Source organism: Macrosteles quadrilineatus, unplaced genomic scaffold (genome assembly GCF_028750875.1).
Source record: "Macrosteles quadrilineatus isolate MER2022 unplaced genomic scaffold, UCM_ALF_1.0 Scaffold_9__3_contigs__length_116548681, whole genome shotgun sequence".
NCBI lineage: Eukaryota > Metazoa > Arthropoda > Insecta > Hemiptera > Cicadellidae > Macrosteles > Macrosteles quadrilineatus.
In genome coordinates this window covers 32,606,262-32,633,021 of record NW_026542602.1, presented here as the reverse complement: position 1 = coordinate 32,633,021, position 26,760 = coordinate 32,606,262, and the positions used below count along the sequence as shown (strand labels likewise).

The window sequence follows — 26,760 nt, the reverse complement described above, 5'->3', positions numbered from 1 at the left end:
TAGGCCTACACTGATAAGCTGAGTCCGAGGTGGGACTTGGGATGGGAGCGGGAGAGCTGAGCAAAACAGACGACAAATCGCATACGTCATCAAGAAAATAGTTCTTCTTTATCAATAGCCAGTTTTTGTTTGTTTGCAATAAGTGATAAGGCAGGCTGTAGAGTGTAGAATGCAGACGCTTGACCCACAGCCACCTTTGACTACAGGCCGCGGCCTGGTAGAATTGACAACGTTACAAGTGGTGTTGTCTAGTGCCAGACGTCCCATAAGGTAACATGGCAGACAGGTGACACCAGCACATTATTTCGCGTATTATTCATTAAAATTAAAATTTATGAAAATAAATGTATTGAAAGATTTGAAAATAATACATATAGAATTGAAAACAAAAACAATACTTAAGTAGAAAATCAATTTTTGTACTCTTAAAGTAGGGTAAGTATTGTCATAGTCCAGTAACCAAGCTTTCTTAAATACACAGCTGCTGCCAAACTAAACAGCTGTTACAACACCACTTGCGACATTGCCACTTCGAAGGCCGCGGCCTGGAGTTAAAGGCGGCCGTGCATCAGATCATTAATTTGCTTTTTATTGATTTAAATTTAAATTAATGAACATCAATTCATTAAAATATTAAAAATAAAACATACAGAATTGAAAACTAAAACAATATTAATTGAAAATCTATATCTCTGTACATTTAAAGTGGAGTCAATATTTTCATAGTCCAGTAACCAAGGTTTCGTAAATACACAAATAAAAATGGCATTAGCTGCTTCCAAACAAAACAGCTGTTACAACCCTACTTGCGATGTTGCCACTTCGAAGGCCGCGGCCTGGAGTTAAAGGCGGCCGTGTTGTACCACGCAAAACCTAATGTTTTTTAAAAATAGATTTAAAAATGAATTCAGACAAACGGAAATTTGCTTAGTCTGCAGGTTTGCTGAGGCGGGATATTTTGAAATAAATTCTTTAAACGCTTCAAAATAGCAAAATTTTATGTAAGTACAGTAATGAGCTTTCTAGAAAAAGGAACTGTTCCCTTTGCATTATTTTGTAATAGGCCTACTGGAACTGCAACGGGAACGGGCTGTGAGGGTGACGTCTTTTTGACGTGCGAATAGTCACTTCGATTTACAGTGTTTACTATAAAAATTATAACTGTAAAAAGAGCCATACACCTACCGAGCTATAAGACAAGTCCTGCAAAATCCCACTCCCACTTTCTGAAAAATATTATAAAGTGGAGGATAAAGAAATTCCTAAATTTTCTTTCTTCTGTCATTTGACTTTGGTAGTTCATTGGTATGGTATTGATTGTGATTGTCAGTTTGGCATTCTGTACTTTGGACAGCTGATTGTATTGTATTGGCAAGCAAGAATTTGCACAATCCATCTCCGACCCAAACCTCCTTCTTCCTTCTCAATAGTGCGTGCGGTCTGCGACTGCGACAGACTTGTTCGGATTCCATTGCTAGCGAAATGGACGCCGTAATGTTCGTCGTCAATTCGTAGTCCTAGTTTAAGGGTGCTGTAATCAGTGCTCTTTTTTATAACAAGACCTTTATTTACTATCCATTCAAATAATTAGTTTAACTTCTTAACATGTCTTTCCCTTCAAATTAAATATTTGTCATTTATTTTGGCATGGCGGTCATTGGTAGGAAGTTGCGGTGATTGAGAACCCTTGGTGTTAAAGTCGTAAATTTGTGTGTTATTTTTAACTCGATTAACTAATTTATATATTTTAAATTTATAAGCAGTTAAAGTTATAATCATGGTGAAAGAGAAGCCAGGTTCTACAAGGATCTATGACGAGGATGGGTTCAGGAGACGGGCTGCATGCATTTGTGTGAGAAGCGAATCTGAAAACGAGGTAAGTTAAGCATAAGATGACTATTGATCAATACCTTGCATATTTCTGTAAATTAATTTTGCAAAATCATTCTGGTGATAATATTTAGCCATGAGCATTATTTTCGAAAAAACTAACTTAAGTTTTAGGCATAGGCCTATGCCTAAATTTACATGTAAACTTAGGCTAGGCCTACTAACTTACAGCATGTCCCTAGGAAAGTGCTAAGCTTAGGGAAATCCTAGACCTCGTCCAACTGTAGCCTATGTTCACATTTAATTTAGGCTACATAACTGAACATAGGTAAGTTAATTGGTTCTCTGAGAATCTGCTAAGTTTAACTTGGGCATCCCAGTAATAATATTATCCTATCACAGTCCATGCCAAAGCAGCTTCAGATATGCCTAGAAAACTTATGTTAGGCTAAGCTTAACTTAGGCTAACACATTTTGGTAAATGTGTCGTAGGGTAAGTTAATTCTACAGATTAAAAATAGGATATTGATATACGTCTAAGTTTACTTCCTACACAGCTTTTTGCACGTAGAATCCGAAAAAGCAATGATAAACTTAAAAGTTAACTGGCTAGTGTTTAAAACTTTTAACAAAAGTTTGAAGTTATAAATTAATATATTCCTAACAAAAATTCTTAGAGGCCTACTTAACATAATCTCTTTCAGACCCGGGAATTTTAGTCCTCTCGACCGTTTTAACTTAGGCTAAGTCCCGAGCAAATTTTGAATAGCCTAAATGTAGATTTTTAACCTAGACTTCAAATACCCGTAGGCACTAAAATTATTAGGGAAATTATGGAAATTATTGCGAACAGTGTGACCAAGAGTACCTTAGTAGCCTAATTTTATATATAGCCTATCATTAAGTAGGAACTAGATTTTTACCTGAAAACAATGGTGCAAAAATTTTTCAGCTTTAACAAAAACCGAATTACTACGATTTTTTAATATTATTACTGTAGGCCTAATGCCTCTTGTCGGCTGGCCTCTGGTCACCTTTACTTTACTGTGAATTGACTGACTACGTTAACACAAACATGCACAATTGAAATTGAAAGGATTGTAGGGAAGAAGAAAAACCTAAGATAACAAAGAGCAATTTTCTACAAAGAGGTATGTAGAGGCATATTGTTAATTCAAGAGCTTTGATTATGAACTATTTCAGTTCGTGAGGTTGGTACGTTGGGCGCAGCATTTTTGAAATTATTACCGGTATTTATTGTGTTTGTAGGCCTAGTACCTTTTACAAAGTGCATTTAAACAGTCTGGAGATAATCTAGTATGAGACCTGCGCGTGTTTTATGACGTCAATGGCTTGCAATCTTACTCACAATCCTAATCAATCAGTTGCAGCAAAAAAACCTGAAATAATATTTTAGCGAGGTAAAGGATGAACTTGTAACCTGTTAGTAACATTAAAAGTTAATGCCAATGAACTATTGCCAGAATACTATCAAGGTAGGCTAGGCCTAGTGGGGGTTAGCACGGCCTGACAGTAACTTATGGAGGCAAATTTGTCTACATGCATAGAAACAATGTGAGCTATGTTGCTCCCAAGATAAAGAGAAGTGAAATCATAGAACGTGATCATGGCCATGACACTAACTTACTCATATTTAGGGGAAGCATGAATTTTCTCTCACACCGTCTTTGGCTTGAATACAACAAGACTTTAGTTGTCATATAGGCCTAGTGTGGGTAACTAACTGCCTATAACAGTGGTGAATGAAGTAGGTAAGCTACTGCAAAGAACATAAAAGATTTGAACTAGCTAGCTTGGCTGCAGCGGGGGCTTCATTCAGTATACCACTCAAAGGGATCAATTTCATGAGAAGTTATCAGCTAAATAATGAACATATTACAACTGACCTGTCTATGTTTCCAGGTGCTTCTGGTACAAAGGTTCAACTGCTGTTGATCAAAAGTAAAATAGGCCCTACCTAGAGGTCATAAACTCAAAAGCACTTTTATTCTTTGTTTCAATTTTATAAGTTCTATGGTTCAAGTGCTGTGAATTTAAAGTGTTAAAATAACCTTTATGTAACACTTCAATCTAGCCTAGTGATTTATTTTCGTTAAAATTTTACTGGTACAAGAAATGTGTTGTAATTGGCTTGAATGTGTGTGCAGGTGCTTCTAGTGACATCTTCACGACAGCCGGACCACTGGATTGTGCCAGGGGGCGGAGTGGAGCCTGAGGAGGAACCGAGGACAACTGCCATACGCGAGGTGGAGGAGGAAGCAGGTGTCATTGGGAAGCTGGGCCGATGTCTTGGCGTCTTCGAGGTGAGAGTGGGTATCTTTCCTCTTACTATGGGTTGGTGGTGGTACAAAAAGTCTTTAACACATTCACATCCTCCTGAGTTATACTCCATTCTATGTTTATTGTGTCTATAAACCGTGAATTTTAAATGACACTTTCAGCAATACCGTACTAGCTATTCAAACAAACAGGACTCCTAAAATGCTCTCTAATCTTTCTGTGTTTGTATACGCATTTACTGTACAGTAGAATTCCAACTATCTGAACGCATAATCATCAGGATCGCCAATTATCTGAATGGATTATCGAGAGAATTATTGAAACCATGGTAATAACAATTGTTATAAATTAATGAATAATTAATTCGGTCACGGAAATATCATCATTGTCTCCTGTGATCGTGGCAAAATCTTGAATAACACTTGCATTCGTGAAGACATCACCTCCGTCTACCGAAATCCCGGAAACATCATCATTGTCTCCTGCGGTCTTGTAAACATCATAGTTGTCTCCTATGGTCACAGAACCGTCATCATCGTTTTCTGCGACTGGCAAAATCTTGAACATCTTCTGTGGTCTTGTAGATTGCATCATTGTCTTCAGGGAAAATCGCCATCAACCTCCACAATCGCAGCAAAATCGTGAATTTTTCAATCGCAAAATCCTATCAAACATGCACTGTGATCGTGATAGTTAAAGCTCAGCTTGATTAGGACAATTTCATATAAAAAATACCCTGCAGTTCAGTAAAAATACAACCATCCGAATTTTTGACATCCGTATGTGGTTCGGTCCCTATTGGTTCGGATAATTGGACCCCCCATAAACCCCTGTTCCCATGGTTCGATTATGCTGGTTCGCGAACTTGTTTGAAACGTAGGTTTACACGTTTGTACTAAATTTCATCAAAATCGGATCCTTTTTGCTCGAGGACACATTTAAAATTAATTTGGACGGATGGTGTTTTTGGCCTCTGGGAACCACAAAATAAAAAGGTAAATCGGTCCTGCATTTAGGTCTTACCATGTGACCTACGATTAGCTAAAAGAGTTTTTACTTTTTCTAACATTAAACAAGAAGGACCTGTTGCTATTTATTAAAAATATATAAAATGGAAAAGCAAACACGGATTTAGAGTATGTTCCCTGAAACATTGTTACATTTTTTTTTCAAATTTCAGATTGTGAATTTTTGGATTTACTTAGTTTTGATGAACTGAGGAAGACGTGAAAAAATACACATATTTTCGGATTTCTATTGAATCAGAAGATACTAAATCCTTTATGGTTACATCTTATAGAGACACACTCTTATTTCATTAGTTAAACTGCATGTTTCCATATTTTACTAATGTCTGACCAAAACTGAACCGAACCTGATACATAGTAAGAACAGTGCAGGAACTGCGTGTGTCAGAGAGCGACTTGTTACCTAGTATGGCTGGTGCTGCAAGATAACATGAGGAGCGTATTTGTCATCGGTCCCAGACGCTTTTGTTTTTCTGTCACACAGGTGGTCGCAGCTCCCTTAGTGTCGACGTCTTCATTTCCTTTAATGTTTCCCATTTTTACTTTCTCCCCCTATACCATAGTATATGAAGAAGGAGAAAGTATTGTTTTCGTCAAAATTTTCGAGTTTGAGTTTTGAGTGGATATATTCGTTTTGGGTGGATATATCTGTTTTTGGAAGCTGGATTGGTTTATCTGAATCTTAACAGAGTGACTAAGTTAACTTTATACAGGGTGTTTACCAATCGGGAATCCCGGGATATTCGAGAAAAGGTCTAGGATTTTGAAAGATCGGGAAGAGTTGTGAAAAAGTAATGAATTTTGGCCGAAGGTTAGGAATAATCTAACCCTTCAAAATTAGGAATGAACCAAAGCTCATGGACCAAAACTATGCTACATAACTTATATACGGTTATATTGAGTTATGTACGTCGTGGTTGTTTTGTGTGTAAAGCTACGCGAGCACTACGGCAGCACGGCACGGACGGGCGGTACAGCACGGACAGACAGGACAGGACATTCGCACATCCACAATTTAGGACAGTTGACAGTCTGCGAGCTAAACCTTGTGAGTAAAGATGGATGTAGATTAAGTGGTGATAGTAGGTTTAATTTTATCATAGGAAGAGGGGACAAGAAGGCGTACGGTAAGCAAAGATTTTGATACACCACATTAACAGGAAAAGCCTAAGTTTTGGAGAATTGAAAGGCAAAGCTCTCTCCGAGTAATTAAGACTTTTTAACACGCGGTTAGCATTCTGGGTAATAGTAGTATGTTTTCTGTGCCATCGCTTAGGCCTACTCATGATAAAGGTTGTTGACAAGCAAAAGGGAAAATGTATGTGTCAAGTTCCTTGTTTGATAATGTTTGAGTTGGAAAAAGGCCAGGAGTCAATTTTTTCATTTGGCTCAAATTTTCTTAAAGAATTGCCTCGGCATGTCCTCACACCTATGATTTATTAGAATTATTTATTTTATGTTGTGACATACTTTTTAAAGATGGATTAATTTTGGAACACAGTAATGTGTTTATTTTTATATTTTACTAGCTGGCCCGACAGACGTCGTCCTGTCCTAATGTGGTTTTATGTCAAATGCTCGTTCATTTTCAAGATGAGTTCGTTCGCATGGCTCAATCACGTCCTGGTTGAAGTTCGTTCGCTACACTCACACACCTTTAGGTTGGAGCTCGTTCGCTGTGCTCACTTGCCTTTAGGTTAGCTCGTTCGCTACGGTAACTCGCCTCCAGGTTGAATAATAGTGCTGCACCCTGTTGGTAAACCTATTAACTTTTTAATGCTATTGAACATCACAGAATCAAATTATGTAGTTGAACCAGCTGTTAAGATTCTTTAATTCCATTTAAATATCAACAAGAGGTTCTACCCGCGAATTCACGGGTGAACAGAAGTCACCATTAAATTAATTTAATCAACTTTGACTTTATATTTTGTTTAAAGGGCCCAAGTTCGAGAAATTGTCATCTGAAAGGATGTTAAAAGCAGTGGAACCTTCATACCTTACAACATATGGCCGAGGTTGTACCTGAACACGCAGCTCTCTTTCACGACGTCTTTAATACTTTACTTTAATACTTTTCAATGAAATTGCGACCTGTTAAAGATCGGTGACAACCTCTTGGAACAAAACATACATGGTTTGTTAATCTCATATTCGTCGTGTTTCGAACACCTTTAATCACTCACTTGTATCAAACAGCTAGAAATAGCTTCACTGTCCATTCGCCGCACTTCTTTTAAGAACATAAAAGTAAATAATAAAATAAGTAGGCCTAAACAAAAATGTAAACAATCTATATTGTCAATTGCATTGGCCAGCTGTTGTTCACTAAATTAATCGAATAATAACTTCCAAAACATGCAAGGCGTTCGTCCATATCAATACTTTTCGGCAAATCTATACACTCTAAGCTTCATTTTGATATGCCAAATGCCTATATTTTTATTTGGTAAATGGCCTTAACCGTTTACATAAAATTTGATTGTATCACTTTAATAATATAATAGATACTCATAATAAGGTTAACATGGAAAACTCCAGAGCCACTGGGACGGAGCCCTTTTACAGTTATAATAGGCTATCTTTAAAACTGAAACTGAAGCTGTATTGTTTAGCTGCCTTAATCAAAATTTAATTGCAGTGGAGTATTCCGCCCCTTGACACCACAACCTATGTTTAAAGCTAATGTTTACAACAATCCAAAGAAAGTCGTTGTAACAAATGTAAAAAAAAATTAAATAGGCCTAAAAAAATTAAAATTAAAAATTATTTTTAATTTGATTTTAATTAAATTATTTTATTAATTAAATATTATAAAATTTGGTGCAGGCATGGGCACAGCTTTATTTCTGTTCAATTGTTCATAATAGTGATGTTCTGGCACCCCATTTTCTTGATGAAATGCTCAGTTTATTTATATTTTAAATAAACCCTCAAAATATCCTCAGAGGGTCATCCTGAATTTCCATGGCTGTTCTTGTTATTAATGCTGCATAATGGTCTTTTCAAAACAACAATATAAGTCCTATTAACGACCTATCTTAATCTTTTAAATGTCTACATTTGTTTTGTGTAGAATAACAGTGTACCAAAAAGGTATTAATGTACTGGAATTCAATTTTTTGCTTACCTATTACTTGCTGTAGAAGTATTTTTTCTTTGGAAATAAGCAGCACATTACTAGCGTAATGATTAATGTCCTGTTTAGTGAGAGGGACATTTCATACACGGCATATTCATAAAAATATTGGGTGTTTTGCTAGCCTAGTGGTAAGCGAGCGTCTTGAACTTCGGTGCGGGAGGGACAGTCTGTAAACAAAAAAGTTTTAGGGTCAACTGTTTTCCACTGGAGTTTGTTTTGTGTAGCAGTTGGTGAAAAAAATAACAGTTTTGTTTCAATATACAAACTTGCTAGGTTTTAGATGTTGACACAACAGTTTTGGGAATCATTTGATGGTTTAAAATAAAAATCGCTCACAAATTATTGGTTGATGGCGGTTGAGAGTAGAAGTGAAAAGATGAAAGGTGCAGATGGTATTGTTAACAATGTTTGCGTTGACAGGAGCCAAGAGTATTAATAACACAGATCAGCTGTTGAGGATTACTCTGTGGTCAAATGACTGGTCTCATGACATGTCTGAACAAGTCACATTGAGACGTATCTCTGAGAAAATCTGTCAACAAATTTCAAAACTGTAACTTGTTGAATTATTTTAATCTGCAAATAAATTGTAAGTTTTACTAATTCATATCACTACCGTAGAGAATAATATACAGGGTGACAATTAATTAAGTCTGGAACCTTTTTTTTTAAACTACAATAGAAAAAAACACCTAAGTTCACACGAGCTTATTGATGATAGTAACACACACATCTGCCCAATTACCGACCGGATAACCCCTTTGGGGGACGGTCCACAAGGAGTCAGACAAAATTTGTTTGGTATCAAATTAAAGGTCTCTGTTAGTAAAATACAATGCCACAAACTCGAACTCAAATGGACAATGGAGTAAAAAATGACAGCTGTTCAAATATTCGTTGAATTTGTAATGCTTATTATACTATGAGGCGCCCGCTAGAAGTTGGATGAACATCATAAACGTAAGCATAGGTTGATATGCACATCATATTAAAGGTATTTATTAGTAGAATACGATGCCGCAGATTTGAGATCAAAATATCAGCTGGGTAAAAAATGGCGGCCTTTCAAAGATTAAAATTGGCAGATTAAAGAAGTATTTGAACGGCTGCCATTTTTGACTTGGTTGTCCGTTTGAGTTCGGATTTGTGGCATTGTATTTTACTAACGGAGACCTTTAATTTGATACCTTACTCGACCTATGCTGCTATTTAAGAATTTTTTCTGACTCCTTGTGGACTGTCCCCCAATGGGGTTATCCAGTCCGTAATTGGGCAGATGTGTGTGCGTTACTATCACCAGTAAGCACGTGTGAACTTTGGTATTTTTTTCTATTGTGGCTTAAAAATTATTAGGTATATGGAAAGTACCCTTTAGAAAGGAATTACGACCTTAAAAGGCAATTTATGAAATAATGGATAGTTTTGCGCAAGGTCTCTCGTCATGACGAACATATTAAGTATATTGTTTATGGGGGTAGTGATGTGGGCCGGGAATATTCCCAGTGGGAGGGAACTTATAAAATGGGAATATTGCCGGGAATATTTCTTTGGCCCAAAACTGGAAATATTCCCAAAAATTGGGAATTTATGAAAATTTTAAAATTCTGAACGTTTTAACACATATTAACGGTTAAAGAACCTTAAAACTACGTTACCTATAGTAAATTCTTACATTTAAATCTAAGAGTTGTCATGCCATGTACATTTCTGTAAAAATTTTTTGAATTTATGAAACTGAATGGATTTTAAATATTGCATTCCAAGAAAAGAAACAGACTTTTATCTGAGTGAGCAGCAAAACTGTCAGTTCTTTCTTACAACTGGAAACTCATGAATGCTCAACCTCTAAGAGAGAGTAAGCAAGCAGAAGGCAACCCAGAGGAAACAGAACAGGAAGAAAATGAAGACATCCTGTCCCTTCTCACAATGGAAGAAGGGGTTGAGGATGAGATTGACTTGACAAGTAACAATGAAGACGATTTTTGTGGATTTAGAGATGTAGATGACGAGAAGGACAAAGGAAATATAATTGACATAGAAAGTGACAGTGACTAGGAAACATAAAAATTAATAAGGAAAGCAAATATGTCATTTCAGTATTTCCCATCTAACCTTTACGTTTTTAATGTGTAGTCTTGATTTAATACACTAAATTATTTTTTTTTCAAATATTATTTTTATTTCCTGTATAATTACTAGGTTATGTTTGTTTCTGGTTATCTATATATACTTATTTGATACGCAAGCAGGTTTTTTGTGACATTTAGGCCTACTCCTCCAAAACTACTGAACCAATAGATGTGTTTTTGGTGTCATTGGAAAGAGTGTAACGTGAAGTTGTACAGGAAATTTTTTTAGGGAAATAATTAGAAAGTGAGGCCCTGGGGCCCTTTAAAGTTTCTTATTCCTCCAAAAGATTAAAATGGAAAGTCATGACCTGCGATGCGGAAGAAGGTCAGCCTAAAAAAAATAAATGTGCCAAGTTTGATTAAAATATTTCTATAAACAAGCAAACTACAACATTTTACAATATTCCCCATAAGGATAGCATAGGAATTTTAAATATGCTATTTTTTAAATTTTTTTAATAAACAATAACCGTACAAAAACATTTTGGTATACTAAATTATTTGTTTTTTAGTCCTTTAAAATAGTCTAGAGATAAATTGGTAAATTTTGTGTTTTGAGGGTAAAAAATAAGAAAAACCATTTTTTACCCCATAAAACCCTGTTCCCATGGTCCGATCATGCTGGTTTGCTAACTCATTAAGTTTATCCCGGCATACATCCTCAAACCAAATTGAATCAAAATCGGAGAAAAATTACTCAAGTTATCACGTTCACTGACAGGCTACATATGTCCGTGTATATACATGCCATTTACGGACATAAAAATTTTAACAAACAGTGCTTTTGGCCTCTAAGGACATCAAAACGAAAAAGTATATCGGTCCCGGCTCAGGGTATTATCATATTATGTGCTCGTTGGTCTTACCTTGCCAACTACCGGTACGGTAAAAGCTACTTCCCTATAGGGACATACGCTAAAAGAAAACTGAATTAATACTGTGCTTCATTTCTTAGTAATAATTGAAAGAGCCGATTTGCAAACTATGGAAACGTAGGAAAGTCATAGAACACCACCAAGGAGAAGAAATAGAAATAATGTTTTTTAAGAATTTATAATCATTATTATGGACAGCCTAATGCGGCTATGTGTAAGGCTATTTGTAGAAAACACTCAAAAACAAGATCAGCTTTTGAAAAATGATAAGATATTTACAAGAAATGTTGATTATATCGATCTGTTATATAGATCTTGAGTATTTCCATAATTCTTGAGGCGAATCTTTTAAAGTCATCAGAAATTATGACTTTTATTCGTTTAAAAATAACACCTGTAATACTTAGCAATAGCTTGAATTCAAGCAACAGGTACACTAGTTGTATTAAATCAACATTTTTTGAAAATATATTGTTTGTGTTTTATTTAAAACAAACTACCACAGTGACCGATTTGAGCAATTTAGCTTATAAAATTATAAATTCCCAGTTATTTATTTCAATTAAAACTTTGTATTATAATATATTTCAGTTTTTGTGGTTGATTTAACCTTATAATTATGACTTTTAACTATTAAGTAACAGTTTTTAAACCTACCTTGCTAATTAAAAATAAATTCCTGGGAATTTATGAATTTTGGGAATATTGCCGGCAATATTCCCTGGGAATATTTCCTCCATATTAAATTCCCGGGAATTTTACATCACTATATGGGGGTGTGACTTGTAGTTTTCTCAAAAGTTCATGGGTACTTTGGGATTTACAAATGGATATATTTATTTTTAATTCTTTTATGAACGGCAAAAAGATTTTTTATTTATTTTGTATTGATTTTTGTTCTTCATGTCACTGTTAATTTTAAGTTTGACGCTATTTACAATTATGGTCAGCTATTTTAATATGTAAATTACAGTCAATTTTTTTTGTCTATGCTAGGCTTATATCTCTCTGTGGCCTCGCAAAAATGTTCAAAAATGTGGGCAACAAAATATTAGTAAACATTTTCTGAAAATGTACCTACTTGATCTACATTTGTTAAAACTTATCAATATTATTTTTATAAATAATGTTCATGGTGATAGTTAATTTTCAAGCTGCTATACCTGTGCTTCAGAATGATGAGTGAGAGTATGCAAAAGAGAGAATACTGTTCTTTAGATCCGCTGTATGATATACAGTAGAACCTTACTAACAACTTTCTGATGGGGATTATCAAATAAGACTTACAATCAATGTTGTCTTCTTATTAAGGTTTGTAAGAACATGTGATAGGGGTCATATAGAATTACAAGTAGAATATTAGAAAATTGCACTTGTTATCTGGGTAACTTGTTATTGAGGTCCTTGTTATCGAGTTTCTACTGTTTATTTGTTTAGAAACAACACACTTATTTTACCTCTTCTTAGTGTAGTATTTTTTCCTTTAATTTCAGGATAACGGATTTAAATTCTCCACAGTTGGGACCACATAAGTTTGCAGTTGAGGGAGGAGCCTATTTACCATATGGTTTTGAATAAACCAATGAGAACCGTGTGGTGTTGCCAAATCTAACAATACCAGCTGATTTAAAAATATTGCTTTGTATATTTTAATTAGTGTTGTCAACGGGTGATGTGGCAACGTCGCACTAGCCTTGTCTTGTGATTGGCTGCCACCAACTGCAAACTTATGTGGTCCCGACTATAGACAACCAAGTACATGGTCTTAAAAACAATGACCACGAATTTTGACTGTGTCACTTAAAATAATATAATAAATTTAATTATTTTTAACTGTACAAACAACTGTTTTGTTAAGAATTGAGTTCTAAGCTGAGGAGCAAATTAGTATTTTTTAAATTTTGATAAGAACTTCCCACTGATTATTTAGTTTGGAATCACAATCGAATCATGAGATTTTAAATATAGGAAAGGTCACTTATTAAAAGGTCAACATCTGCAGACATAATAAGTTACAGAAGCTATTTTAACCTGATACAGCCTTGTAGTGACAATGTGTTGAAGACTTTATACTCTTCCATGGCTATTGTAAGTCTGCCAATCTTATAAAACATTCACCATAGCCAAAACAAAACTCCAGCAGTAAAACTTTAGCACAATAGTTGTCTCATAATATGCTTTCAACATAAGATTTCTAAGTGAGTTCTCTAACCACTTGGCCGAAGTAGTTTACGTTTTGACAAAATTGAATAGGCTACGTTACAACTTTTCTGTGTCGTTACGATCCGCTATATATTATTGAATGTGTATTTTCAAAGCATTTAAGCAACATTTTCAAGTCTCGATTGTCAAAATTGTCTAAAAACACGTAGTGTCACAAGAAATACAACTTTAAAAGGGCTTGGACTGCTTGCCCTTTAAGCTTATTAGTACATTGTTCAATATCTCCTGTAAAAATTGCCACTGGAGTATACATTGAGAAAAAGAAGAAGAAAGAAACATTTGTACACAATAATAAACAATTAAAACTCAAAACGGAAATTAAAAACTTCTTCATTTGGTAGTGAAAACGAAAAGAATATTTTGAGACAACAGACCGTCAGAATGTAACTATTTGTAAATTGCACCACTTTAACTTCATTCAATCTTTATAGCAACTTAGCAGACGCACAGGCACAGCCTATGTCTGCTAATTCCAGGACTAATTAGATAGGAAGAACCTTTTACACATGTATATAGTTAATTAGTTAGCTATAGTTAATTAGTTTAGTTTTGCATAAAGCCCTTTTTTCTTTTGTACATTTGGTTGTGTAATCTTATATATGTGGTGGAATAAATTCATAATTCATTCATTCATTCATTCATTGTGCACTTGGTTGGATGTTTGGATTTAATCTTTTTTTTTTGCTGCCCACATGCATGATCATGTTATCAATTCTAAATGGTTCTTGTAACAATATGCGTTTTTGATAATTTTTTTTAGATATTCTGAAGTCTCAAAATACAACTATAATGTTCCAAGTATTCTTCTAACATTGGAAATTGACAATTATAAAAGATATATTATTCATCTTTCCCAGAGGCGAAACCAATCAAACAATTTAAATTTTTCTCAATATTCTACTTATTAAATTTGACTGAATCACTTTACTGAATGTTTTCTACCTAATTTTAAAATATTGAGTAAGAGTAAGGTACAGTACTACCAGCGTGGTTGAGTAGAAGTGAGTTGTCTTGTTCCCATCTGTGAGTCTTGCTGGCAGAACCTGCTGCCCATTCATATCCATCCAACATCTCCCAGAGCCAAGCTGTCGAGATCTCGAAGCATGCCAAACTAGATCAACATTCTGCATGCCTTTCTTCAGCTTTCTCTTGTGCGCTTTAGTGTGTACATTACTTTCAGTAGAAAACACGTATATTCAGCCTGAAATTCCAAGACTATTTTAGGACCAGGAATCTGACAAACTTTGTGAACACTAAACACCTTGTCAAAATGTATCAATTTAAACATGTTTTGCTAGCAGAAACAGTCAATGTATTTTATAGTTTGATTAATTTTTTCAGGGTTTTGAATTAGTGATTTGTCTGAAATTCAATTTAACCATAAACCTCTGCTAAAAATTAGTAAACCAGTTTAAAACATCACAAATAATTTGACGATCAATTTAAAAATGTGAAGTTAAAAGATTTGTTTTTTTCCGAGTTAAGTTTGAATCAGATGTTGTAAAAAAACAACGCACAAAGACAGAAGAGTAATTTAGAATTTTGTGGTTAATAACTGATTTTGTAGCTGTTTGTTGAAAGAAGAGTTGTTTTTTTCATTTCATAATTGGAGATTCTCTGGATCAATCCAATAAATGTTTTCCAAAATTGGAATAGCCTACCCATTTCATAATAGGCCTACAGGGTGATTATCGAGAAACGCATGTTTTTCGAATAACGAGTATTCAGGCAATTCAGAGCAAAAAATATATTTATGAGTGGGAAAACAGTGTACACAATATGCAATTTCAGAATAAAATTAAGGTGGCGCTAAGGTGGTATGTCTTTCCACTTATAAATATAATTTTTCCCCTGAATTGCCTGAATACTCGTTATTTGAAAAAAAATTTGTCTCTCAGTAATCACCCTGTAGAATATTTTTGAGTTTTTTTTTTTATTCTGATTTACATTTTACTAAGAGGCAAAAATATGGGCTCAACCCATGAAGAACACTAAAACAGCTTTGGTGAAAACAAGATACGGTAGTATGTTTTACGCATATTAAGCAAAAAGTGAACTTTGTTTTTGAAAATTAAAATTATTAACAACTAGTCAAATGTTTTGACTATTAATTGTAAATACATATGCACATAATTAAAAATATATGTGTGAACCTGTTAAAATAAAACCATACTAACCAATACTATTACCAATTGAAAGTTAAGCAACTCTACTGAATGATATTGTAAACACATTTTGTTGTACAAATATTTGTTCGAATCATAGACTTGTGCAAACTATTGTGGTGACCAATTAAATCCTGATAGACATCACTGTAGAACTATAATGATCAGGAAGCTTTAGTTGTTAATGTTTATGTTGACTCAGTCACTACAAGGTTGTGTCAGATGAAAATAGCTTGTGTCGCTTGAACTGTTACTTCTTGTGTCTGCAGGCAATAACCTCTACTAGACTCACCCACGCATTGTCTACTCTTGGAGGATAAATGACGATTTAATAATATTGTAAAAACTTGCTTGATTAGCTAGTACTTACTAGAAACAAACATAAATTGTATCAGCAAACTGACACATACACTCTCCCATTAGCCTGACATTATAATTTGACCATTCTATTACTTTAATAAAACAATTTTAATGGGTAATGGGGCGGGGGTTGGAGTGACTATGAAAAAAATATTAATATATAAAATTAAATAACATAAATTGCAGTAACTTAAGAACTGCATTGGGGTGTTTAGAACAACATAGGGGGTTGTACAATTTTGTTTAGAGTGAAAAGGACCATGACATACTAAACTTTAATCAAAATTGTTCAAGCAGTTTTTGTAAAAATCTGATTTTTCCATTATTTTATAGTTTTTATGGATTAAAACTCTTCATTAAAAATCAAAATCAAAAGATGAAAACGCCTTGAGATGTGAGAGATTAGTATCTAAGTACAAAATTTCATCAAAATCGGACGACAAGTGCAAAATTGGAGGTAGGTGCCTTGGTGAAACAGAAATTTAGATATCTCCCCTATTTTTTTTAAGTAGTTTGGTTACTTTTCTGTAGAGCTCCAAACTCGAGTGTCTAAACTTTTCCTCCGACAGTAGTCATGACTGATATAACAAGGTAATAATTAAAAGGCCAAATCTGAGAAAGTTTAACTATACAGTACAAACATTATCCATATTAATGTCCAGGATAAGAATAAGCACCTCACTCAAAAAATATATTTTTGACGAGATTTTTTTTTATTGCCGGTAACTTACACTGATATGTGATGATCTGCAGGGTTTGATCCTGAATTAAGTCTCTAACAAAAATACCCAGCCTCCCGAGTTAAGTGAAATTGAACTGACTATCAACAGTGACCAAACAATTCCAAGGACAACTGCTTTGACCACAATATTGTTTGTAAACAACATGTCAAAACATCATCATGTTGGAAGACTGACTGACACTAATCTGTCACAGACTCCAAGCTTGTATTAATATGTAATGAATAAAAAAATTATCAGAAAATGTAATAAATTTCCTTATTTTTTTCAATGAATATTTATACGTAATTTTGTGTCAGCCTTGTAAATGACTTAATGTAGTGAAATGTATTTAATTAATTTTAAACAGTGGTTTTAATAAATATTTTCTAGCATAAAAGTCCCAATCTAGTATTTAAAAAAGAAAAAAATGTATAAATTTGTAGGTAACACCTTAATACAAAATTTTAATAGAATTAAAGTATTAGTGTCGTAATCGGCTCAGTCCGTACACACAAAAAGACATTTCTTCAAATATCGATAACCTAAATGCATTTTAGGGTGCAAAGACATTGCCATAAAAAAATTTAAAATGTTAACAGCAATAACTTCTTCACATGCAAGTTAAACTAAAGGTATAATTGTGGCTGTAATCAACTGATTCAAAGGTTCTAATTTACTGTTGTGTGAGTGACAGATAATTAATTGTTTACCTCCCACTATTCTGTGGTAACTTGCAATCTATTTGCTGTTAACTGTAAACATCAATGCAGATTAAATGGTGGTCAAAAGACAAATAAGAACGATCCACCACATGCTGTTTGTTTTCAATTGTAATTGACAGTTAAGTGTTTTGTATCTAAATTAGTAAACCCCTATATTAAACTATTAAGTTCTTGTCTATTTTAACACTGGCAGCCACAAAACGTAACAGCTTTGACAAGAGTTATTGTCTATAGTGTAATCCATATGTATGTCCAGTAGTCTTTTTTACACTCGTACACTAATAATGTCTAGTGAAACACTGATCATTATTAGTGTCTTATCACTGATTAAGATTTAGTACAAACAAGTCATGAATACCCTTTCCAAAAATACAGTAGAAGCAAAACAAATGAAACATTTTGAATAGTCTCAAACCCTAGACTAGTTTTATACCTTACTAATAAATAATAGATATACAGTACTAATCTTAATACCCCCGCCGCAGCAAACCTGCAGATTAAGCGAATTTCCAATTGCCTGATTGGATTTACACTAAAATGTCTCCTTAAAAATATCACATTTATTCCCTATTTAAATAACATTAGTTTAACGAGTACTTAGGTTTGCTACAACAGGGAGGGTAAAAAGGTGTTTTTTGTTGTAAAATGTTAATAGTTTAGTAAGAAATGAAAGTATTTTACAAATTCAATCAAAATATGTTCATAAACAAGCAAACTACAACAGTTTACTTATTATCCGTAAGAATAACATGGGAATTTTAAATTTACAGATTTTTGGAATTTTCTCCATAACCATTAGGCGCATAGTAACGCTTCAATATACTAAATTATTTGTTTTTTTAAGCTCTACAAAATGGTTTGGAAACAAATAGCTGAATTTTAAGTTTTTAGGGTCAAAAATGGGAAAACCCAATTTTTACCCCATAAAACCCCCCATAAGCCCCTGTTTCCATAGTCCGATCATGCTGGCTCGCGAACTCGTTCAAATAAACGTAGTGTAAACGAGTGTTTATTTACTTCACTCTCATTCATTTTTCACCTTGCACAAATATACACACTAACTGTGCACGAAGAAATTGTTAAACATGTTGTGAGAAACCGGGACTACTTTTCAATCTTATGCCACGACAGTGACAGGAATAATTACCATATTTCCAGGGAATACTTCTATGAAATGTCTAAGACGTTTACCTTTGATGGGTTGTGTGAGCTGGTTGCGGCTTAACACGTTCAGTGCGGAAAACCTTCAAACAGGCGCTCGATAATGGCGGCGAGGCCCGGGCGAAGCCCCGCAGCGCAACTGAATCGGTGAACGCGATTGGCATTCAAATATTTCAGTCTGACGAATAAAAAAAGAGCAGCGGTGATTGTGCTGTGTTAGCCCGAGAGTGGACGTAGTTCACTGAAACACCCAAAGGTAGCAGCACTGCCTGGATTCGTAGCCAGTGTCTATGTAAAGTGGCTTGAAAAGAGAAAATTGCCGGAACCGGGACAAAAGTATTGCTAGACGGGATTTTACGGGAAATTTTAGTACCAACCTACACCAGACTAAAGCTTATAATCTAAGCTACAGACTGATAACGATTAAAACGTTCCCCGGCAATGGCTGAGCTCACACTAAACTAATGTGGAGAGAGTGGCATGACGTCAGCTTTAGCTGATGTCCGCCACCAGTGCTAGTGTCGGACATCATCTATTGATGATGCCCGCACTCAACGTGTTAACAACTATTCACATTTGTTTTCAAAGTTTATCGTAATGGTGAATTATATGTCAAGTTTAGTGATCAACGTAATCTTGTGAAAAGACTCAGATGTACACAATCACTGTCTTGCGGGCACATTGACGTTTTGGAGCCACAAAACGAGCCCGATTCTCCCAATTGTCAGCCGATCCCGGAGGTTCAATAATATACAGTACATGAAGGCGTAAGTGGCGTAGCAGGTGCACAGACAAACCAAGGAAAAATCAGGTGAAGAACTCAAGCAAAAAGTACGAACAAACCTGAAAGACATTCGCCAAAGTTTCAATGGATGGTGAAAAATCCATCAGCAATGTCATATAATACAAAAATATACTAAGAAGGAGAAAGCTCGGTGGCGATAGGTCCCATGCATGACGTTCAAACATACTGCGAGGCCTTAAAAGGGAAAGAAGAAACACCGGACATATGCTGCAATGGTGGTAACGTCTAGCTACAGTACTACCTTTGCATGACCTACCTGAACCTTTATGCAGTCTGGTCATGGGCAACCACCCTGAGCATACACACGTTATGGACTGGGTGAGACATTATAATAGCTGCTATAATATGACATCATTTGGAGCAAAACAGGTTTTGGCTGAATTGTGGACTGTAGGTTGTTGGCATTTAAAACTTCAACCAATTGGAATGTTCCCGTAGTGAAGCACGGTTATTCCGCTAGTAAATATATATATCTTACTAATATTATAAATGTGAAAGTTTGTGTGTTTGTTTGTTTGAAGTTCAATCACGCATAAACCACTGGACGGATTAGGCTGAAATTTGGCATGATGATAGCTCACATTCTCGATTGACATATATGCATATTCTTATCTCAAAAATCCTTTCGAGCTCCGCCCGAGTGGCTCGGTAGTTCCCCATGTTAACCTTATGAGTATTCATATTTAAAGGGAATTAAAGAATTTAGTCAGCTGTTTCAAATTTAATCAAAATCGGATCATTTTTGTTCGAGTTATCGCTCTAACGGACACATATATAAATATATATATATATATGAATTTGAACGGATGGTGTTTTTGGTCTCTAGGGACCTCAAAACAAAAAAGTAAATCAGTCCCGGGTCCAGGTCTTACCATAAGTACTACAGTAATAGCTTATTCCCTATATGGGAAATTCGCTAAAAACAAGATTGTTAATGTCGGGTCTTTTTTATTTGTTTGATAAAGGATTATTTTGGAACCTAATTTTCATGAGGTTGATAACGATGATATTTGTTTTAATCCTTTTCAAAAACAAGTCTGTTATTTGTGTTGAGATTTGTAATTAATTGTAACTCATTTGTGTGTGCCTAAGTCTGGCAGTTCTAATGTACGACCAATATCAAAAAGGTGACTGATTGGATCAGATTACTTTATTACCCAGGGATTTGCCTGAATGTCAATAAATTGTAAACCAATGTATTAATTAGCTGTGATGTCGTGTATTACTGTGTGAGTATTGTTATTTGCAGATAGCACTTGAATTTTTTATAACTTTTCTAAGCAATATACAATACTAGTTGTTCTGCCCAAGCTTCGCAATGGGGCAACCATGGATAACTATTTGGGTCTCTAAATTTACTGTAAAATACAGTTACACACACCATGCAAATTATACAGGAAAATCTCAACAATAATACAATAAGAGATTCAATAATGAAAATATCTTTTGTATATGCATTGAACTGTTTGGTTAAGTCAAAACAATAACTTTTTCATCATACTGTCCGGAAAGCAGGCATTTTTAGTTCTCTTAATCCTCCGCAAAATCATTGTTTTTGGTAACTTCAGATAGAGAACAGAAAAAACATATGGTAATTTTTTTTTTTTTTTTGCTAACCTCGACATTTTATCTATGCATTTAAAAATGCTGCTATCGCTATCACATGATATTTAAAGTTATGTTTGTAAACAACAGAAATGTAAACATCGATGTTGACTTTGTATAACCTCAAATTATGTGGTAACAGCTGCTGATGCATCTTCAATATTTTTTTAATGTGATAAAATATAGCCCTCGAGGTTTAAGCCTTTACAAGAGGGTTTATCGAAAAACGGATATTTTTTGGGGATGTTTGACATCAAGACCATTCATTGAAGTATGCAGTTAAAAGTTGTGCGGCTTTGGCTTACCGTTTTCTCAAAAGTTTGTGATCCTTATTACCTTTATATATTTGTAGGTGAATACATTTTTTTAAAGAGCATTTAAAGATGCTAAGTTAAGGTATTTACAGAACCACAGCACGTTTATGACTAGTAACAATTTTACTTTAACATGTCTTCAATGTTATCTTAGGTTTCCATGTTCCATTCACATGTCTGGGATACAGACTAATCGCTCTTAATATTTTACCTGTTGAGATAGTCCATTGTTCTCACTTCCCTGTGTCTGTCTTCACTAGGTAGCTGAATTCCTGATTTACTTTTGTAACATAACATGGATGTTAATTCAAGCAAGAGCTTTTGGTTCAGTTCGTCAAAAACATTTTTGAATGGATTTGCAGTTGGCTGAACCAGAAAGCGATGGAACAAGTCTTCAGTCACTGTTAAGTGATTTGTAATGAAAATATCAAGGAGCACAGTATATAATTGACTAATAATTTAATTTTTGTTCCAGAATGATGAACGCAAGCACAGGACAGAAGTGTTTGTGATGGTCGTCACTGAAGAACTGCCCGAGTGGGAGGACTCCCGGAACATTGGTAAGGCAGTCAACAGATAGTGATAGTGTCTTAAATTTTATCTCCAACCTAATCTTTTGTTACTTATTTATTGATAAATTTTGTGAAGTCCATCTTCATGTATTCATAAATCGTCTAATGTTTTTTTTCCAACCATATACAAATACATTTTTGTTGTATGTTCATATCTTAAATGTGTAATATACCCCAGTTGTATGCCCAGTTGTTGGTTTTTGATACATCCTGCTAAAGATTGAAGTCTAATTGAGTATGACTGATGTTGTAGGCCGACAACGCAAGTGGTTCACTCTGGACGAAGCTCTGAAGCAACTCTCTCTCCACAAGCCTGTACAGCTGACGTACCTTGAGAGCCTCCGACCCAGAGTAACATAAACATCCGTCTCATCTCGTCACGCTCCACTATCCTGCCTCATTCTTTAGTTGCATCTTAAAATTCAAACCCTAATCGACCACAAACGATAATTTCTGGCTAGCCTCATCTCAATATTATTTAACATAACTTTACTTCTTACATTTCACTTTATTTTTACGGTGTTTCTTTAGGTAGTATGACAAAAAAAAGGCAACAATCTCATTAGCTCTTGTCTATTTGTTTCTTTAGGTGTATCCCTTCTGCTTTGTGTATCTGTTAGGTTCTCTTGATTCTGCCAATGCGACTCCCTGCAAGATCCTTCTACTTTCCTATTTTTAGACATAAATTGACTAATGTAATGAATCTTAGGGATCGCAAGGTACCCTAGAATGAATGGACTGTATCTCTTTACTGAATAAAATGTGTCTTTGTATTTTGTTAATCTTTATTTGATTTTTACCTTTAGTTTATTTTAATGATTTTACCATAATATTCTGTTCAACCATTATTTTTCCATTTGGCTTTACTAGCATAAATTATAATCTGAAAAAGTACCTAGTATGAATTAAAAGAAAATCATTATTTATATGGAAAACTTGTTTTACTAAAGAATAGTCAGCTGACAGTTAAGTTTGGTGTTTGTAAACTTAACAATTTGTTTTGTTTTTTCTATAACGAAGGAGTTTTTTTATTTTTTTTTAAGGAAAACTCAGACATAGTACCTATTTAATATTCATTCAGATCAACACAATTTTAAACTTAATAAATAAACTACATACTGTAATATCTAATTCAAATCAGTACCGGGGGACCAAGCCTTGCTCGGTTGTGGTTAATTGGGCTTGATAGTTAAAACAATATCGTTAACAAACGTTTTATAATTTACAAAAAACATTTTTATTACAAACTATAGACATATTTTTATCAACTATGTAATGTAACAGTATGCAATTTAAGAAAAATATACACTTTTATGGTCATGCTTAAGTTTAAGTTTTATAACAAATATAATTTGAATCGGTTATTTATTGAAACTACCAAAGATGAACATATGTAAAATCTTAACCAAAGCTAAATATTGGAACACATTTTTTAAAAAATTACATAGGCTAAAGCTCTATTAGTCTCCCTTACGTTAATTTTCCGTTATTACTTTTTGTACCAGTGTCAAAGGTATTTAGTAACTGTTTTTGTAAGGGAACAGCAAATTTTGATAATTTTTTTTCATGGTTTTGTTTTTGTTTATTTTGTATTTGGGTTCAGAGTTGGTAATGAACTGTGGTGCCTATAACATAAGGTGAGCCGCCAACATCATTTTATATCTGTACTTAATTAGTTTCTTTTATACAAGGCTATGGAGAATTCTAATATATCAATTTATTAAAAAAACAAGTGTTTTTTATTTCCCGGTATTGTTGAACAAAAAAATTTTGGAATAATTAGTTAAAAGTTTTGGCTAGCTGTTGTTGTATTGCTTTGTGATATGAACAGTACCAGGAAATCTAACTCAAAAAATGTTACAAGAGAGCATTGCCAGGTGAAATTAATTAACTGAGTAGCCGAAACAAATAAGTATTTGGTACCGTACAGTCAAATTGTTCAACAGCACTACCAAAAGTGTGTTGGCTGAAGGTATTTTTCTGTGTTAATTTTGCTACAAATGTTTAGTTTGTTTTTTTCTCTCACAAGACCTATGATTTATTAAACATTGTTTATTTCAAAGTTTAAAGAAATTAATTTTATATAAGCAAGTTTTGGATTTAAAATGCATATTGGCACAAAAATACCACTGTCACAGCTAACCTGCAGACTTAAGTTAATTTCCATTTACCTGATTGAATTTTCTCTCACTACATCTTTAAAAAACTATGTTTGCTCCTACAGGCCTGGGAGGGAAATAAAGTGTGTTTTTAGTGAAAAATAATAATTTAGTAAAAAATGAATAAATTTGCCAATTTTGATTAAATCTTATCCATAAGCAAGCAACCTACAATCGTTTACTACTTTGCATAAGAATAACATGGGAATTTAAAATTTTTTTTTAATCTCCACAAAGATAGACACATACCCTATGCACTCTAGAAGTGACCATCAAAAACGTATAAAAAAAGTTTCAAATTGCAATATAGTATTGTATTGAGTACGGCAATAAGTTTATTTCCAGTAGCTGTCAGTTTCCAAAGCACCCAGCGCAACCAGCTATGGAGTTCGGTAATTTTAGCGCGTTCCCAACCTTTTGGGAAGAGAAACTTTCCTCCGCTGTCCAATTCCTGAGAAATCGAAGATCACTCGGCCCTGATGGCATTCTTGTAGAAATCCTCAAGCTCGTTTGGTACAATCCAAAGCTACTTTTGGATATCTTATGTGTATGAGGAGATTAGAAAAAGGGAGGCCTGGTCTAACAGATACACATCCAGATAAATATTCACTTGGTGAGATGAATAGTATTTGGCAGTTCTGCTATAAAACTTAATTTAGAAGTGAAAAAAATGTACGAAGCACATAGTGTTGTCACCGTGGTAAAGTAAACTTGCCTAATTTGACTGACAGACAACACAACCAACTTGGTGTTGCTGAAGAAGCCTATTCAAAGCAGACTATGGCTGTCCAGTTAGTATAACCCAGAGCTTTTGGGTAAAAAATGGAGCACATGAAACGGTTTATAACACCCCATTTTTCAGGGTTCTCTACAGACAAAATTCGTTGGTTTAGGGCGGGGGGGGGGGGTCTCAAATCAAAGAAATAAAATTAGGTACCGTACCCAACTTAAATTACTTAACACAGGTTATCAGTAAGGCAACAGTTTTCTTCAATTCTCAATGCTAAAAACTTTGTTGCAACATATTAACTCGAGTTGAAGCAGAGCGTTTAGCATTCATTAGAAGTTATCAATTAAAACTGAGAGCAGGAATCTTTTTTGCGACATATGGCAAGCATAATCCAATCCGAAAACACCGAGCCTCTTTGATCTCGACCTCGAGTACCTCGACCCTTGTCGACATCACTCCCCACAACATTGTCAGAGTCAGAGAGAGAGACGGCACATGGAACTGTGTCGGTCAAGCAGTTCACCGAGGCCATATTTCAGAAGATTGGTATTTATTTGTCTAAAACGGAGAGTTTTTTTACAAATCAAAGAGAAACAACCTATTTAGTTAATAAATACGGTTTGAAGAACGCTAGGGATTGGGAGCCAAAAATTAATAAATTATTTTTTATTGGTATATAAATATTTTGCCGACTCAATAATAATTTTTATGAGGTTTATATTTTTTAATTTAAATAAGTACGTTGACACCTAATATGCCTCAATATCAGTAGGCTACAGAAATGGGATTTATTAGCAAGGGCTTCAAAACCAAAGCCCCACTAGAAAAACAAGCCATTCTGCAGGATCCATGACATCACACAAGGCCACACTAAAAGTCACACTAGTGGATAGATTTGTTGATATGTTCACTGCAATATCACATGTATTTTAGGTAAATAAGCTGGCTATTTGAGATTTTAGTACTACTATCACTATCCACCACTATGACGAAGTGTTGCGCTGCAGTGCTGCAGTATGGCCTGTTTTTCAGATTTCCTTTCCGACATAAAACACCGCCCACCACCGCTTGAGCGAACACCATTACCGCAACGATACGCTGCACAACGATATAACATCGTTGACGCTGCAGGGCCATCGATCTTGGAGGTGAAGTGGATACCGCACCAGTCTGATGTTCTGAATGTAGCCAGTTCGAAACCATTGAGATGTTCGAAACCCACCGGAGGCACTAACTTTTTGATTGATTTTTTTCATTATCAGCAAGTTTTAGTTTGGTTATGACAATGAATTTTATAATTTAAAAATTATAAAATTTAATTTGAGGTGTTTAAAATTTTATTTTTTTAAACAGATTTTTGGATTTGTAATCCTTTATTTGATTTTTCATTATTAGCTAGTTTGGTTAGGTTATGACAGTTAAATTAAATTAAAAGTACAAACATAGACTAACCTGTTTTATCTATGGTACAAACGATACGTTTTGACAGCGACAGTTAATAGAGATAACAATTTGCCGCGAACAGTTCAGCTATGCACGGTATGATGCGTTCGGCGGCACGGTGCGGTGGTAAGCGGTGTTTTTTCTGTCGGGAAAGTCTTGTTGTTTTTCTAGTGGGGCCTTGCTTCAACAAGTGTTATAACATCAAGCATAGACTAACCAACACAAGAGTAGAGCATGTTTTTATCTATGGCCAAAGCATAGGATAGACCAAAACCAACACCATAGACTAACCAAGTAGTTTTATCTTTGCAAACATGTTAGTCGATTGTTATAGCCTAAACCGAATGATTAAATGTTTCACTATAACAAATTAAGTCTAGTATCATGGTAAAATTCAAAAGCTAGCTAGCATCGATCAGGCTGCAGGCACAAAAAAGCTAAAAAACACATAATATTTTTTTAATTTTAACTGTT

General features: G+C 34.6%; 1 protein-coding gene across 2 annotated transcripts; it reads left to right on the top strand.

Annotated features, from left to right (window-relative positions):
- The first annotated feature begins 1,410 nt into the window (after positions 1–1,410).
- LOC129002102 (diphosphoinositol polyphosphate phosphohydrolase 1) lies at positions 1,411–22,727 on the top strand. 2 transcript variants are annotated; one of them, XM_054429660.1, is made up of 4 exons: positions 1,411–1,876; positions 3,999–4,160; positions 21,858–21,942; positions 22,208–22,727. In XM_054429660.1, the coding sequence occupies exons 1-4, from the start codon at positions 1,778–1,780 to the stop codon at positions 22,312–22,314; spliced, it is 453 nt and encodes a 150-aa protein (XP_054285635.1). In that variant the 5' UTR covers positions 1,411–1,777; the 3' UTR covers positions 22,315–22,727. The 2 variants fall into 2 exon arrangements, with proteins under 2 accessions (XP_054285635.1, XP_054285636.1); XM_054429661.1 differs by having other exon boundaries at positions 1,413–1,876; positions 3,999–4,154.
- Positions 22,728–26,760: the final 4,033 nt, after the last annotated feature.